This window comes from Notamacropus eugenii, chromosome 2 (assembly GCF_028372415.1).
Source record: "Notamacropus eugenii isolate mMacEug1 chromosome 2, mMacEug1.pri_v2, whole genome shotgun sequence".
Lineage (NCBI taxonomy): Eukaryota > Metazoa > Chordata > Mammalia > Diprotodontia > Macropodidae > Notamacropus > Notamacropus eugenii.
Window position 1 is genome coordinate 530,960,608 of NC_092873.1, and position 16,862 is coordinate 530,977,469.

Below are 16,862 nucleotides of genomic sequence, written 5' to 3' on the forward strand. Positions count from 1 at the left end.
AGGTTTCGACCGTCTTCTTAACTTTTACAGCATAATAGGTTCACAGTGGGGATGTGACATTAATGTACAATGTGATGTGAAAAATTGAGGAGAGAGAATCGAGTCCCTTTCCCACAACTGTTGGTTGACTAGTCATAGAATTCTTAACAAAGGATATGTCAAAAATGTTCAAGATGATTTTTACTTCCTAAAATTAGAGTTTTTGTTATTTTTAAAGTTAAAGACAGAACGTTTCCTTCAAATACCAGAATTAGAGTGGACTGCAAAGCCAAGAAGACTTGGTTACCTCCTGACACAGACTGACCTGAGCTAGTTACTTGAACTGTCTGCCTGCCCCAGGCAGCTCTCCTGAAGCCCTTTACATGTCAGAGAGCATGCTGGCTTCAGAAGTTTCTTCACCTGGAAGTTCCTAAACCAATAAAATTATACAGTTCCATTCCTCCTGCAAAATAATCAGCACAAAGCACAGAACAGCTCCATTCTTTAAAGAAGAATTCAAACTATCAGCAACGACCTGAGAAAATTCTACACATCGGTAGGAGAGAGAAATAAAACAATGAAGGCTTTACCATCAAACCATTCAGTATTTCAGAAGTGACAAAAAATGTTTCGGTACAGGGGAAATTGGAACCAAGAAGTGGTTTAGCATTTGCATCTAATTATGGTTGTCCTAGTGAACCCATGATGGATTCCAAGGAAGTCAGAAAAAAAGAAATGAACCCTGTACCTTTCATGGTCACGTTAAATTGAAGCAAAGTGAATTTCCATTGAATGAGGACATGGATGAACAAATTGGAAAGAAGGGTAATGAGTGGAATAGTGTTGGGCCGAAGGAAATCACAAAAAGGAGTTCAGAAAAGGGAAAGCAATCTGGGGTTTATATGGATGAATGTAGTGAAATAGAATCTGCAACTCCAGGTGAAGAGGGACTTGGTGCAAGATTGAAACACACACCCACCTATGACCACTGGGACAATTTGTTTTGTTTGTTCATAAGGTATTGTTTCTTTCTCAGTTGAGGTCAGGAAAGGATAGAGAGGAAGGAAGGAGAGGAAAGCAAATTTTGGGTTGATAAAAAAAAAATAAAATTGATTTTTAAAAAAATCACCCAGAAGGTGCTTGTAACTAAAGCGATGTAAATACAAAGATTACTGAAAGGCACTAGACTTCTGAGTAGCTACAAGGGTAAAGGACAGTGCTGTTCAGGGCAGAGATGGGGACTGTTAGAAGTGAGGTCATGTAAGAAAGGACATTAAAGTAACACAAGTTGTTTTTAAGTCCCAGAAAACATAAATGCGTGTGTTCTGAGAGGCAGGGGCAGTAAGACATTCTTCCGTATAGTTATTTGTTACGACTGGACTTGTGATTTCAGTAGTGTGGGAAATTCAAGGTGAGAAAATGCCCTCTACCAGGGGAGGTAGCTCTGCTTCAGAGTGGCCTGCCACCTGCCACCCTACAGTGGCCATCACATCATTTGTATCCTTTTCAGTGGATGGTGCTTCTACCCCTGGGTTCTTGGCAAATGTTAACCCAATGGTTCCTTTGCAGACTATCATTGGCCAAGATAGTATGAAGAAACTTAGTTGTTATGTCTGTGACCTCGGTTTTCCAGCCTTGTGTGTATCAGAAGCAGGACTTGAACCCAGGTCTTTAGGCCCCAAGGCCAGCTGTCTGTAATACTGTGTTTTCTGTCTGATGTTTTCAGCCAATTGATTTTCTTTTCTCAAGGGAGGGTGGAGCTTGAATGAATCACAAAAGGCATCAACATTTATTTGAGAATCTTTGGGTTATGCTGTGGCAAACCTCAGAAAACAACTGTGCTGTTGAAGTGTCCTTATAAAAAATAAGTTATAACAACCACCAGAAATTTTTGTTACAGTTTTTCACAATATTTTTGCCAGAAATCATATTTCCAGCCCATAGAAGGACCTCGATTAAAAAATACTCTTTTACAAATTAACAAGTAAAGAGAATTGAATTTCCTTTGGTTGTGGGGAAAGAACATAGCAAGCATTTTGACTTGTTGGTAGGTCTTGGGATATTCTTTCCCTTCAAATGATGTTCAGTAGTTACAGTAAGGATTCTTGGTAGGGCTCTTTGAGTTGAGGGAAGATCCAACTAAATCCACCATAAAGATGATGAAACACTTGATTGGCAGAAAGTCTGAAAATTTGGAGCTGGCTGGGGCCTGAGAAGTCAGTCTACTCAGAAGAGCTGAGGCCAAGAGAATGGACGCAACTTGGGAAAATCGGCCTGATTCCCTCTCAAGCGTGAATCCTCTTGATAACTGGACATAAACCACATGTATTTGGAGGAATGAAGTGACTTTTTGATCAGAATTTATCCTTATTTTCTGCTGCATAATCTCAGTTTTCTTTTTTAAACTTTACCACTGGGTACAGATATTCTCCAGCAGTGAATCTGAGACGAGTTGTTTTGGGCAAACGTTTGTACCCAGTTGTTCAGCTCACCGTAATTGACCAGCTGACACACTTGTGGTGCCACGGTTGGCTTGTGTATGTTGAAGTCTCTAGACTCCTTTTTCTCCTTCACAGATCGGTGCTGTTCCTCTGGCTGCTTTGGGGGCCCCTGCTCTGGACCCTGCCCTTGCTGCTCTCGGGCTTCCTGGAGCAAACTTGAACTCTCAGGTAGAGCTTCCTTTTTTACTTTCTCTTTGTCCTGAATAATATTCTTCATTTGTGAAGGCCACGTTTCTGTGCCTGTGATAATTGTTGTTTAAAGAATTATAATCATGTCTTTTTCTCTTGGTGTAGCTATAATTGTTTTCTTCATGTACATTTGATATGATGAGGCCCAAGTGGCATTTGGGGTTATTGGTGTTGCCCACTCAGTATTGCAATGTTTATAGCTGCCAGTTTTGTCTAAATTTGGATAAGTAGTCTATGTGTCAGCAATTTGGGCTAGTCACAGAAAGCATTCACATTTACCATTGTGAAGGATGGCTTATGTATCCTAAGAGTGTAAGTTAATTTGGGCATATTCTTTCCTCTTTCACATATTGTTTTCTAAGACTGGGATGGAGGGGATGCAGATCCATCAGTTATCTTATAGGACCATTACTATCATGGAACTCTTGCTTCTCATGTAACATTAGTTAATGAACTTTGGGCTTTTAAATATATAAAACCTGTCCTTTTGTTCCATCCCTACCAACCCTTAGAGGCCACGCCCAGGAAACACGAGAACTTTGTCAAGTCAGAATGGTGTGGGCAGTAGTGTGATGGCCACTTTACATCCACTGACCCCCCCCAGGGGATGGGTTGAGCCTACAGTTATTAAAGAGATAGTATGTTCTCTTTTTTAAATGTCCTTTTTTCTTTTTACAGTCTCTTGCAGCAGATCAGTTACTAAAGCTAATGAGTACGGTGGATCCAAAGTAAGTTTTCTTTAATACAAATCAAAGTGTTACAAATGAGGAATATGCATGTTTAGGACACAGCTCCTTTTTGAATAATTTATGTAGCAAGTTAATTGACTGTTACATGGATTTTTATTTGAACTTAGAACGTGTCCAAAGAGATTTCCTAATTTTACCTGTGTGAATTCTCACTTGTCAACTATCTGTGTGCCATATATGGTTTCACAAGTTAAATACAGTTATTTTTACCAGCCCTGTGGACTCCCAAAGCATTTTAGGGGTTGGGGTTATTCAATTTAGTTGGGTGGCTTGGCCTTCAAGAATGCAGATAAGGTTTTGTGGGTGTGTGGGTGAGGCAGTTGGGTCGGCATTTACTTTGATTTCTGAAAATACCTGAGTCCTAATATTTGAGCAGATGACTGAGACTTTTTTGGTTCTCTGAATCATATGCATCATTTTATGTACTTGTACTGTGGCCCATTTGTGAAATGGGTGCTGAGAGCTTATTTCCAAAGGGTTTTTTAAGCCTCAGAAACTTCTGTTTACTGTCTAATGCAATGTCCTATTTCCCACTAAGTATGTTAGCAGAGGGGCAGTGTGACCCTAGGAACATCACTAGCTAGTCTTGGAGTCAGGATCCAGAAGGTTGAGATACTCAAATCTTGTTTTCAGAATGTAACTGACATATCTGTACTCATAAGGAAATTTCTGCAGAGGGAATGAACATTGATCAAGGGGTCCCAAAAGTCAGTATCAGGCTGCACTAAGACTTTTGGGACACTTTGTGAGTCAGGTGTGGTCAAACTCCAAGGCATTATTCTTTAGTTTCCTTTTCAGTCTTTTGGATACCCTGATTCTCTCCCAGTGGTTTCAGGATGGCTATGGGTCCTGTCACCCACCATAAAAATATGGTAGCTTTCATCATTTCTTGGAACCTTAAATCATTTTAACACATTAATCAGTAAACATTAATTTATTAAATGCCTTTTATGTGCCTGGCAGCATACTAAAGCTCTGGGCTTACAAATGCAAAAAAGAAAGAAAGAAATGTCCCTGCTCTCTAATGGGGAAGCCAGCACACAAAAGGAAGCTTGAAGGTAGGAGAGCATCCTGATGGAGTCAGTCAGAAAAGTCGCCAGGGAGATAAGCCAGGTGAGAAAGGAGGAAGTGTCTAGTGAGGCCTGCTTAGCTGGTGCTGGGCACTGCTCTCAGGCTCCCCAGGGGTGTGGCATTTCTTTGAAGGCATTGGAGCCTTGCATGCTCCAGCTCTGTTCTTGAGTAGACTTTGTATCATTATAGATAATATAAAATATTATATAGACAAATAAATATTATTATGAATAATATAAAAGGAGGAGGATGGCTCTGATTTTTTAAAATACAAAGATCTGGTCTGAAATCCTATTTTTAAAGTGCACACTAGAACTGACCTCTTTGATTGATTTCAGGTTGAATCATGTAGCTGCAGGTCTCGTTTCACCAAGTCTAAAATCAGATACCTCTAGTAAAGAAATAGAGGAGGCAATGAAAAGAGTGAGAGAAGCGCAGTCACTAATTTCCGCTGCCATCGAGCCAGGTAAATCCTGATTTTTCATGTGTTCATGGTTATGTCTCCTCTTCTTAATCATTCTATCCGAGTGTCCAGTAGACTTAAATGCATTTGAAACAAGGAGTATTTGCGGTTTGGGGCAGCTTGGTGGCACCAAAGTGCACAGAGTTCTGTTCTGAGGTCTTTCTGAGTTCAAATCCAGTTTCAGACACTGGTGCTACTGGTTAAGCCAAAGCATCTAGCAGAGAACATTCTGAGTCTGCAAATTTGCAAATATTTTACTAATACGTGAAGAAATGAATAGTAGTAACCAGACATTTGGGTTTGTCCTTTCTGGCTTATGAGACATATATAACCCTGGCTTTAATCTGAGAAGGGAGTTAGGGATGTCCAGCATTACTGAGAAGCAATCATCTGGAATGTTCTTTGAGGCATCTTTTTTTTTGTAGACTATAATGCAGTGGAAAAACCAGTCTTTGCAGTATATTAACTTATTGAAAAGTGAAAAGATGAGTAAAAACTGAAGACTTGGCTGAGCCCATGGATGGAAAGGCCTTGGCAGGGCCATATAAGTTTGGAAGGATCCTTAGAGTTTTCTTGTGGGTACCTCTCATTTTAATGATAAAAATAGAACCTTAGAAAGGGGTGTGTTTCTAGAGTCCCAGGCCAAATCTTTGAGCTCCAACTTCAGGGCTCTCTCATGAAGAGGATTACCTTGAAAAAGGCCTCACACTTATTAGGTACCTCATAGCTATTTCTTGGATTGAACTAGAATTCTGCCATCATAGATGCTAAAGAGAAGGAGCCCACTGTAGCCATTTGGGATTAGACATGAGAAGGAGAAAGAGAGGCTTCTTTGAGCGTGAAAGTCTTTCTCAACCCCTTTGAGGGATCCCTTCCTGTAGGAAAGGATGTAAGAAGAAAAGATGATGGTTCTGAGATGGTGAACATTGTGAAGAGAAGACCTTGAAATCGGGGAGCTTGATGGGTAGTGGAATTTGTCCCTTGAACGGCCAGTCTCATAAAATGATACTTGTCCTGAGCTCAGGGGCTTATTACTAAAATTCTCTTTTATGAAGAGAAATCAATCCTGCTTCAGAAAACTGAATTCTAAGTGCCAGTAAGAGGGGAGATAGAGAAGTTACAATAAGAAAATGGCTGTTGTTAAAGATACTGTCTCCAAGGAGTTGATGTGTTATGATGCTGTCCAACATACTTGGAAACCCAGGCATTTTTTTTTCCCTTTTATTTTCAGATAAGAAAGAAGAAAAGCGGAGGCATTCAAGGTCACGGTCACGTTCCAGGAGGAGGAGGACTCCTTCGTCTTCCAGGCATAGGTTAGAGCACTATGTCCCATCTGTAACTGCCTTGTCCGAATGTTCTTTCGTGTGTCACACACTTTTTGGGTACCTTGCTGGGCATTGGTCAGTTTTGACCAGAAAAGTAATGCAGACTGGAGGCTGCTTATACAGACTGGAGGCAATGGTCTGTTTCACAAGAGTGAAAGCAGTATGAACATAACCTCACTGTCTCGTCTCTTGAGCCACCATAAGCATCTTAAACTTAGTAGGTTTGAAACTGAACTCACTGAGCACTAGTCCTTCCCATTTTGTTGGCTTCCCCCACTTACCATTTCATTGACATGTTTGCCTTTATGCATTTGTGTGCTATCTCCTCTTTTCTACTTGGAAGTCTTTAATCACCTTCATCATTGTTAAGCGTGGTGGACTCTTATTAGTGACCCTGTGCACCATATTGTCCATGGAGTTTTCTTGGCAGAGATACTGGAGTGGTTTGCCATCTTCTCCAGTGGGTTAAGGCAAACAGAGGTTAAGTGATTTGCCCCGAGTCACACAGCTACTAGGTGTCTGAGGCTGCATTTGAACTCCCGCTTTCCCTGATTCCAGACCCAGCAGTCTGTCCTCTGGGCTCCCTCCCCACTACATCCCACCTTCTGCACCGGTGGCAAAATGATTTTCCTAAACTTCACCCTTCTCAGTGGTCTCAAATGGCTCCCTGTCACAACTTCTCTCTTGGGTACTTTTCTAGTCCTGCCTTTTCTCTTTTAGTCTTGTTACCATTGACTCCCCACCATGGGCTTTATCTTCCCACCTCAATTGTGTGACCCATGATCCTCTGTTTTGATTTGTACCAGTTGTCCCTGGGCCGTTCTCATTCTGTCCTCCCCACCCAACCCCCCAGACAGACACCAAGCAGCCAACGCTGGAGCACATTGGCACTCGGCCTTCTTTTCAGAATCCCTGCAAGTGGACAGTGAACAGTTACTGACCACTCTTGTCTTTGTGTGGGATTCCCTTCATCTGCCATGAAACAAAGTCTAGTTTGCTTTTGCCTTTTATTGATGAGGTGCTGTTATTTATATAATTGCTTGCTTCCTTGGATATTTGAAAACTTTATTTAATAATAGATTCTAGAATTTTGCCAGGCTAACTCTAATCTTATGATGACTTTTTTCAAAGCTGAAAGAGTCCACCAACAAAGACTGAGCGGGAATGGCATGGTTAGACAAGAGTTGGATTTTAAAAACCAAGCCCAGTAAGATTTGAGCACACTTTGTACCTCAGTCAAATAGCTCTCTGGCTCCTTTACTAAGTGGCACAGTTCCTGACCTAGAATATTGAGCTCTGTTCTGGGAGGGACAGGGACAAGCTAGGGCTTGACTGGAGGCCATGCCCTCTCTGCTCCCTTTCCAGCTGCCTGCAGGCTTTGAAGTGCTGCAGACTCCGAGCTCTGGGCTGCGGAGAAGTGTATAGTTCAGGGAAGTTCCAAGGGATCACAGCTATCTGGAAGCAGAAGATAATTGCTTTCAGAGGGGAATTTTGTAAAGAAAGTTCCTGTTTTATAATGGGTGGGGCTAGGATGCCCCTGAACCTTTCTGTAAAGTCGCCTCTTGTTCAGTTACATTGATCTCCACATTCAGTATCTAGCCAGGTACTGAGCTGAATCCTTATCTGAGCACGTTGGAGTTGTCCTCATTTAAAAAAAGGTAGAATTCTCTGACCTAACCGCTCCTGTTTTAGCTAAGTACTGTATAAAATTTATATTTTTGTCATTATGTTGGCACTTAAATATAAACCCTGAGTGGGATTTCTTGAACTGATAGTAACTTTGTAGCTTCTTTCCTCTTAGACGATCGAGAAGCAGATCCAGAAGAAGATCACATTCTAAGTCAAGAAGTAGGCGACGATCCAAAAGTCCACGCCGGAGAAGATCTCATTCTAGAGAGCGAGGTCGAAGATCCAGGAGCACGTCAAAAACCAGGTATGGCACACACACCTCAAGGTCCCAGTGCCCAAGCTTTGTATCGCCTCATATGCTTCCCTGTGATAGAAGAAAAGACTGATAGCAAATCCACTTGTGCCTTGTTGGCATGGACTGGTGGAGATGAGATGGGAGGCATGGCCAGCAGCCTCCTGGGTAAAGGCACCTGTGGTTCTCTGCGTAAGAGGAAAGGCCATTTTCTTTATGTCTCTGAGGCCACCTCAGCGCTCTTGGCACCCTCTCCACTCTCATCCAGCCCTTCTGGGGTTAACAGGGCACGTTGAGGAATGAGCCAGCCCTCCCATTGGTAGCATAGAAGAAAGGGGGGCAGGCCCATAGACCACACAAGGATCAGTCCACTTCTGCCTGGTCCACTTGATTCCCCTCAGGTTTTTTGAAAGGGACCTGCATGATTGTGGTCTTTCATTGTTTTGAGATGATTTATAAATTCAGCGTAAATCGATAAAGAGCTGACTTGGAGCATCAGAGTGCCCCCCCCCCCCAGTGCTCGGCGCCTCATGGCTGCTTCATAAAGTTTGGAATGAGGGGGCAAAGCTTTGGCTTTGGGGTCCTGAGCGAAGAAGTCAGAGAAGCTTTAGCCTTTAGGTGCTCAAGTACCCAGCACACTGTGTTGGCTCTGAGTGTTCTCACAAACAGTTTTAGGTCATTGGGGGAGGGAAGCGATTTTGCTATGGAAACAAACATTCCCATCATCATGATAGAATACAATGAGAAGATGGATTTTTAAAGAAACCTCCCCTCCACCTGCAGGTGCTGTCGTCTCCTCACATGCCCCATAAAGAGAATGTTAGGGGGTTTTCTGTCTGATGTGCCTTAAGAGGCATGTGCACATTAGATTGATGGAAACTTTTAAAACGAATCTGTTTTATCCTCATTTTAGAGACAAAAAGAAAGAAGAAAAAGAAAAGAAGCGTTCTAAAACGCCCCCCAAAAGCTACAGTACGGCACGGCGGTCGCGGAGCACTAGCCGGTGAGTTGAACAGTGTTGGTGATCTCTCCCCAATCTGAGTAGCTCCTCACTGTGCGCAGTGCTGGCTAGACTAGTATCATGTAAGCAAGGCTGCATGGAAGTTGGATTCTTTTGGGTGAGTGTTGTTGCCTTGCCCTTGATTCCCTCCTTGGGCTCTTTGACCTCTGCAGTAGTAGGCCTGAATGCCTGCCCTTCGGCCCTTTACTCCTGGGCTTCCCTCCCCTGGCCCGGGACACTGTGTGTTCACTCCTCATCTTCCTCTGCTTCCATGGCCCAAGGATTAGGCAGGCTTTGTTATTTTGGGCCAGGCTCTTGACCTCACTGGGCCTTAGTTTTTTCATCTCTAACATGGCAGCATTGCAAATTCTGTGTGTCTAAAATAGAACTTATCCTCTTGACCTAGAACCTACCCCTCTGCTTTATATGAGGCTATTTGTTTCAAGGGTACATGGTCCTTCTCATCCCCTAGGTTCAAAGAAGCCTTTGCCAGCTTGGCCTCTCCCTAGGTCCTGCCCATTTTGGTTCCTAAGGATGCCCTTGGCACATGCGAATCCACTTGTCATTCTGCTGCCCAGAAGGCCTCTGTGGCTTCGGCCGAGTCCTGGCAGGCTGCCTGACTCTTTTTCTCACCTCCACTTCACAAGCCCCTGAGCCATGGCCTCAGGAATGCTTTTTTTCTCCCCAGTCCCCTCAGAAATGGTTGATTGTGGGCTGGCACTGTATTTGCCTTCATGGTTAGAAGCTCTTTTATGTCTCAGCACCTGCCAAGAGCCTGCGACTCAGTAGTTGCTGATGTGCTAGCTTCCCCTGCCATATCTTGGTAGACAGTTTGTTATAATACAAGGTTGGGGGAGGAGGGGTCTCAATGGGGGTGGCCCACTGATAGCCTCCTGGCCTGCCCTGTGTTGATGGACTTTCTTGGCTATTTTACGAACGTTGATCTGTCAGTTAGCTTTCCGCAAACTCCAAGACCCAATGTCTTTTGTGTAACCTGGACAACTCATCCAACCTCTCTGAGCCTCAGTTTCTTGATCTGTAAATTGTAATAATATCTGTAGTATCTTAATTTGGAGATGATCAAATGAAAATATCTGTGCTTTTCAAACCTTAAAGCATGGTATGTGGTGGAGTGTCGTATTGTTTTTTTTTATAATGAGATCATTTGATCTTATGGCATCAGTATATTGACCCTGCAGATAGTGGGCTTTTAGACTGGAGTAACTTGCCACTGCGGGCAGGAGTCACAGCAGGCAAACATTTGGGCTCCCTTCTTGGACGCACATGACAAGAATGGATGCTTGAAGTTGCCTTGCAAAAGTGGGTGGGTGGCAGCTCTGGGCAGACTGTGCTTGATGCTGGGATGTTGTCTTGAGTTCACCAGACAGCTGGGGGACAGGGAAGTAGGTGTCGTAATTGTCAGAGTGGTTCTGTACGAAGCGAGAAGTGTCATTAAAAATTAAAGCATTGAGGAGATCTAACTAGTCAAGGATGGACCTAGGACTGCAGAACCTGGGCACATGCCAGCTGGGCGTGTGTGCTCCATGGCAGATGAGAGCAGAGACCTGCATGCCTCATGCTTGGTTACATTTTGCAGACCTTTGGTGACCAAACATTTGGACAGTGACCAAAAAAAAAAAAAGTGTGGTCCCAGTCTGGCGCTGGGGAGAAGTGCTCCTGCCCTAGTTTTGTGACAGTGCTCAGGACCTGAATGCTGATTTAACTGAGGAAATGGTGCCCTGCCTCTTTGGTCCCAGCAGGTATATCTGGTGGCAACATGGCTCAGTAGCTTCTCTGTAATGGGACCAATCTGCCCCTGAATTGGAAATCTTTTGCCTTCAAGTCCCCCTGCCAGGTAATGGAGGATAAATTTATTCTACCACGACCTATGCCATTTTTTGATGATTTTTCTTGAGAGTATACATTCCTTAGGGCATCACTCTCTTCCCTACTTAAGTTCAGGTTTTGTATTGGGCACAAACATTTCAGGACTGAAGATGGATAGAAAGAGTATTAACAGGTGGAAGAATCCTGAAGGAGAGCGCACTTCTTGCAGCTGAGCCTTGAAACAATTGTATTCTAAGAGGTCATGGTCTTGAAGGCAAGAGATAAAATACGCATCCTTTGGAGACCAGCAGAGTTGGTATTTTATGCCAGTGTCAGAGTCATGCCTGGTTTTAGGAAGATCCCTATGTGGACAGTGGCTTAAAAGGTGAACAAGTGTAAAAATGAGGCCACAGATTTGCTCAACACTTGGACGTAGTTCAAGAACAGAAAGAAGTGATGGCTGAATTGGCACAGGGAACTACACATGGAGGGAAGGTGGAAGGGGATCTGAGGAAGAGACAAGTTCCATGTTGGATGTGTTGGTGTAAGATCCTGAAATGATGCACACTTGGTGGTGTCTGGCAGATAATGTGGGCCTAGAGTTCAAGAGAGAGCTGAGGAGTTAGGAACCTCCTGGGTAGAAGTGAACCCCAGGAGGTTGGTGAGGAGGAGTGGCCCACGGATGAGGACTCACCACAGGGAAGAAGACCTCTCAGTCAGGAGAGGTGTCGCCCTCTTCCACATGCTCATCTTTGGGGACACAGCTGTCGTGTGCCAGAGATCTTAGCTGATCGTTGAATCTCACCAGTGTCTTGGTTGCCTTGCTCTGAGTGTGTTCCCGATGGTCACTGTCTTCTCCAGATGTCCCCCTGTTGTCAGCACATCATCCCTACGTCACACTCCAGGATGCCATTGTTAACTCAGGGATCTTGCAAGCCACTGAAACCTACCACCCGCCATCCTGACTTAGGAAATGGAATGTTTCTCAAACCAAGCGTGAGATTTTGCCCTTATTGCCATTACTTAATAGAAATCAACCTGAAAACCAAATAAGTACTAATGACATTACACATTAGAGAAAAGGACTCATTTGAGAAATGATTTGTTCAGATATTGGCAAAATGGAATGGTTATTGAAGTTAATCAAAGGGCCCTAGCATTAGGGCATAAAGGGTCCCTTTAAAGGTCATCAAGTCCAACATTCCCATTTTACAGATGAGGAGACAAAGTCCCAGAGAGGTTGTGACTCACCCCAGATCACACAGGTAGTAAATAACACCTGGAGTCAAACCCCAGTTTTCTGTGGTTATCCTTTACCCCACCAGTTTTGTAAAGAGCTGTTGTGATCCACAACAAAAGCCAGAAGGGGGGGGGGGGAGTACATTGAGTTCAGTCCTCTTGGGTCCCATTGCATGAACTTAAGGGGAGGCCTTAGAGAAGCTGCTGGAACCACTTGAGGAACTCCTGCGGAGTGGGGAGGGGTTGGGTTCTGGCCTAGCCTGGCCTGGATGGGCGGGCAGGGAGCCACAAAGGGAGGCAGGCCCAGTAGCAGTTCTGGACCCTCCATCATTGGTCCTTGGGTCTGGCGAAGAGTTCAGAATGAATCCTGTCAGACTGGAAAAGTTGACTTTTTTTTTTCTGTCTTTAAAGGGAAATGATGCCCCCCTCACAGCTATGTCACATAATGACCCTTAATGACATGAAAGCTCCTTTAGATAGGTTGATATTTTTGAAGTGTTACTTTCACCTCTTTGGCCTAAGGTTCAAAGCTATTTCCAATTAAGCTCCATTTATGAATTCACATTCTGGCATTTTAATAGCTATCTGATCGCCTTCTGTTTGCCTCAGTTTCCTGTCTCCCAAGATGGTTGTGAGGATCAAATGAGAGAATTGCTGTAAAGGCATTTAGCCCAGATCCTGTAGAACTGTTACGAGAGGAGAGTTTCTCCTCGCCGTTAGTTCCTTGTGGTTTTCTTTAGACTGGCAGTGCCAGCGCTCAGTAACCATTTGGCTGTCGGTAGTAGTATTGATGTTGTGCTTCTAAATCTTTTCAGAATAAAGGATGATGAAGGATGTTTGGGGTCAAGAAGGAAAAGAGGGCAGTGGGCAGAGTGCCAAAAAGGAGACTTGGATAAGACACTGGAAACAGCTTTCATGTTTAGGAGACAAAGGAAAAAGAGAGGTTATCCTGGGTCAGTCGTGTGTCCTGGTGCCCAGGGTTTCCTAAAGGCCACCTATCCTTTTGTCCGTGCAGGGAGAGGCGGCGCAGGAGAAGCCGGAGTGCAACAAGGTCCCCCAAAAAGCCCCGCTCTCCGAAGAGGAAGCCGTCCAGGTCGCCCTCACCCAGAAGGTGAGAAAGTGCATATTGGGGGGGAGGGGAGGGTTACCCTGCCTGAGAGGCACAGCCTTAGAGCACATCCTTAGACGGGCATCAGCTGCTTTGTCATAACCCTTACTCTACCTGTCATTCTAGGCACAAAAAAGAGAAGAAGAAAGATAAGGACAAAGAGAGGCGAGATGAGCGAGAACGCTCAACCAGCAAGAAAAAGAAAAGCAAAGAGAAAGAGAAAGAACGGGAAAGAAAATCAGAGAGCGATAAAGACGTCAAAGTATGTCTAGGGTGTGGTTGGGGAGGGGGGCGGTGCACCCACACCTGGCGTGGGCAGGGCCTTCCTGTACAGAGTTTGACTTGGCTTGTCCTTCTCGGCAAAGCAGGTGACAAGAGATTACGATGAAGAAGAACAGGGCTACGACAGCGAGAAAGAGAAAAAGGAGGACAAGAGAGCCCCCGAAGCAGGCTCCCCCAGGGCCAAGGAGCCGCCTGTAGAGAAGGGCAGCGGGGATTCTCTGAGAGAGTCCAAGGTGAATGGGGATGACCACCATGAGGAAGACATGGACATGAGCGACTGAGGGGCTTTGGCGTCCTCCTCCCCTCCCCTGGCAAGCTCCTGATCCTCCTAGTTCACGGCCGCGGTGCCTCCGTGGGATTCGTAGCCGAGTGGCCTCACGGTGCGGGGCCGCCGGCGGCCACAAGAGTGACCAGCTGCATGCATCTCCAGCGGGCATGGATTGTGGGTGTTGTGTGATCTCCTCCTTTATTAAATAAGCTCACGTAGACGACTTGTAGAGTTTGATTCCTTACAGTCCTAGAGCCGTATAGGGAACGCACTGATTGCATGTTATTGTGGCAGGAATGTCCTCAACGTTTCTTCAAGTCTACATCATAGACTGGAGTCTGCTTAGGGCCTTCAGTGGGGGCGACATGACAAAATTAACATTCATCGGTAACATCGAGAATCTCCTAGGAGCCTTGTGGCTAATTTTTTTTTTTCCTGTGCGTTTGGTTTGGCTTTCAAAGGTTAAAGATGCACTAGACTTTTTTTTAATCATTAGGCTTTTTTTAAGTTTCTCCCTTTCATTCCCCTCTCTCCCCCAAAAAAATTAAAATGGAGTTCTACACTTTTCCATAACATCTACCTTGGGAGTTGAGATTTCTTGTAATATTAATTTATCAGTGCCCATCTTTGACACTTAGCTTGCACCGATTTCCATTCATAGCACTGTACAGTTTTTGTTTTTCTTCTGGTTCTTACGTTTTGAACTCGATGTTGTGGGGGGAAGGTAGTGCATTTTTAATTGACATTTGTATGCTTTTAAAACAATTATCCTTGATAATGTCCTTTTTCTTTGATCTCAAGTTGTATAAACTAATTTGTGTTAACTGTCCCTGCAGTAGTAAACTCACACACAGTGACTCCAGGTTATAATGCATAGTTAGGCAAGCTGTTTTCTTAGTTACCCAGTTCCAGAGCTTTTACTTTTGTGCAGATTAAAACAGAAGTAGGCGACATACAGTCTGTGCCATGTTGATGTACAGTTTCTGAAATTGTTTTACAAGACTTTGATAATAAAACCCTGAAACTTAAGCTCATGTTCCTGTAAAACTGTACTTGTATTTATTTACACTTTTGAATGTATGAAATTTTACCTCATCTACAGAATCTGCTTTTTCCCTCCATGTATTTAAGCAAGGTACCAACATGGCCATGTTTACGTCTATCAAGATTTAGAAGAAGGCATTGTAAAACTCAGTTCTTTTACATGAGGTTTTTCCTCCATTTTCTGGTCTTTTTTTTCCTGGTGGGAGGGGGTTGAAAGAATGGTGAGCTTTAATTGACTGTAGTCCATTAAGAAACAGCCCTATCCATGTGAGAACATTCTATATTTTCAACAAAATCTAAACATTTGCCTTTTCTGGAATGGTATTAACTGCTTAGTGTCCAGGGTGTGTATCTATTGAGTGGTTCCCTGCATTATTGTTTGTTCAGGTGGCTGGCAGGAGAATAGGAGAAAAGACTTGGTGCTTTTAGATTTTTAACCAAGTCAATCTCAAAATTGTTTTTAGCTGCCTTTTTATCACAGGCATTTTACAGTTTGCCATCTATAAAAGCAGTAGCATTTTTAGAGTTTACAGAATGTAACTTTTTAAAAAAATTTTGCCTATACAGTATAAAGTTAGTGAGTTGGTAAATGAAGGGGTCCTAAGTAATCACTGCTTTTAAAAACAGATAAAACTGTTAAATGGCTTTTTAAGGTGAAGATTTCAGTCTTATTAAATCCTTATTCCATATGGAAACAAGGTCCATCCAGAAACGTTGTTACAGCATCCAATGAAAGGAAGAAAAGGCTGTGACCAAGGAAGAACCTGCTTACAAACATGGCCAGCGGTTCTGACGTGTGCTGCAGCGACTGGCGGACTGGATAGTCACACAAGGGCAGGGCTGGGAGGGGCCTCCCTCCCTAGACACAGATTCAGATACCCAGGGGAAATCAAGTGAAACTGCCTCCACGCTGAGCTTTGTTCTGTATTTGGTAGTAAAAAGAAGAAATGATTTAATAATAAACTGGTTTTATTAGAAAAATGTTTGCGTTGTTACACGTTATTTAACCTTGCTGGTTAATGTGGCTGGAGCAACGGGGTCTGAAGTCAGCAAGACCCGAGTTCAAATCCAGCCCTAGACATACCACTGAACTGGCCTGCCTCAGTTTCCTCACTTATACAAAGGGATAAGAATAACAAGGACTCATTCCTGGGTTGTGAGATGAGTTTATAAACGAAGTAGTACAATGCCTGTCATACAACATGTTTAATCAAGTAATTTGATGATTAAGTAAAGCTGGCAGGGAGAACTGTCTGGAGTTCGGGTCAGCAAGATGCCTCAGTTTGCTTCCTCCCTGACTTCTTCTGGGCCTCTCTTACCCTCAATTTCAGTCCACATTAACAATGTTAAATCCAACACTAATATTTTTTACTCTCAATCATTGCATGGAGAGGATGGAGCTACTCCTTCAGGTTTTGTGATTATTTTTTTTTTAAATGCCAGTGAAGCTCTAATGGGTTCCACCAAGCTGGAAAGGCTTCAGATCCAGTCCAGTCTGGAGTTTAATTCTGGACACTTATGTTTGTGAGAAGAGCCGTGATTGATAAGAGATAGTTTACGGTGAGTCTACTAAGACTGCCTAGATCCTGGGTTGAAAACATCTTATGCTGTCCTTTGAGGGAAGCTGACCTAGGACTCTGAAATGGGCTTCTCTAGATAGGCCAATTATGAAGTTCAGACCATGTGACAACTTGAACTAGTACCTAATCCATATTGGTATGTATGCAGGGATCAATTTTTTTTAATGTGTTTGCTTTCAAAGTATTAATTATAGCTATCCCTACGTCTGCCTCTAGCTGACAATTAAGTATCTCTTTAGAAGAGCTGGTTTTCTTCCTTTGCTGCTCTGGCACCTATAATGGTTAGCATAGGCCTAGCTGAATATTCTGCTTATTC

General features: G+C 43.6%; 1 protein-coding gene across 7 annotated transcripts in view; it reads left to right on the forward strand.

Moving 5' to 3' along the window:
* The window catches only part of SRSF11 (serine and arginine rich splicing factor 11), a 36,965-nt gene extending 22,009 nt beyond the window's left edge, over positions 1-14,956 (forward strand). For 6 of the 7 annotated variants that reach the window (XM_072649830.1, XM_072649831.1, XM_072649833.1 and 3 more), the window contains 9 exons: positions 2,556-2,648; positions 3,348-3,397; positions 4,828-4,955; positions 6,184-6,265; positions 8,079-8,210; positions 9,112-9,201; positions 13,280-13,375; positions 13,499-13,634; positions 13,738-14,956. In XM_072649830.1, the coding sequence (XP_072505931.1) occupies positions 2,556-2,648; positions 3,348-3,397; positions 4,828-4,955; positions 6,184-6,265; positions 8,079-8,210; positions 9,112-9,201; positions 13,280-13,375; positions 13,499-13,634; positions 13,738-13,935 (1,005 nt within the window). In that variant the 3' untranslated portion in view covers positions 13,936-14,956. The remainder of the gene's footprint in view (positions 1-2,555; positions 2,649-3,347; positions 3,398-4,827; positions 4,956-6,183; positions 6,266-8,078; positions 8,211-9,111; positions 9,202-13,279; positions 13,376-13,498; positions 13,635-13,737) is intronic. The other variant, XM_072649834.1, reaches the window with a different exon arrangement.
* The last annotated feature ends 1,906 nt before the right edge of the window (positions 14,957-16,862 follow it).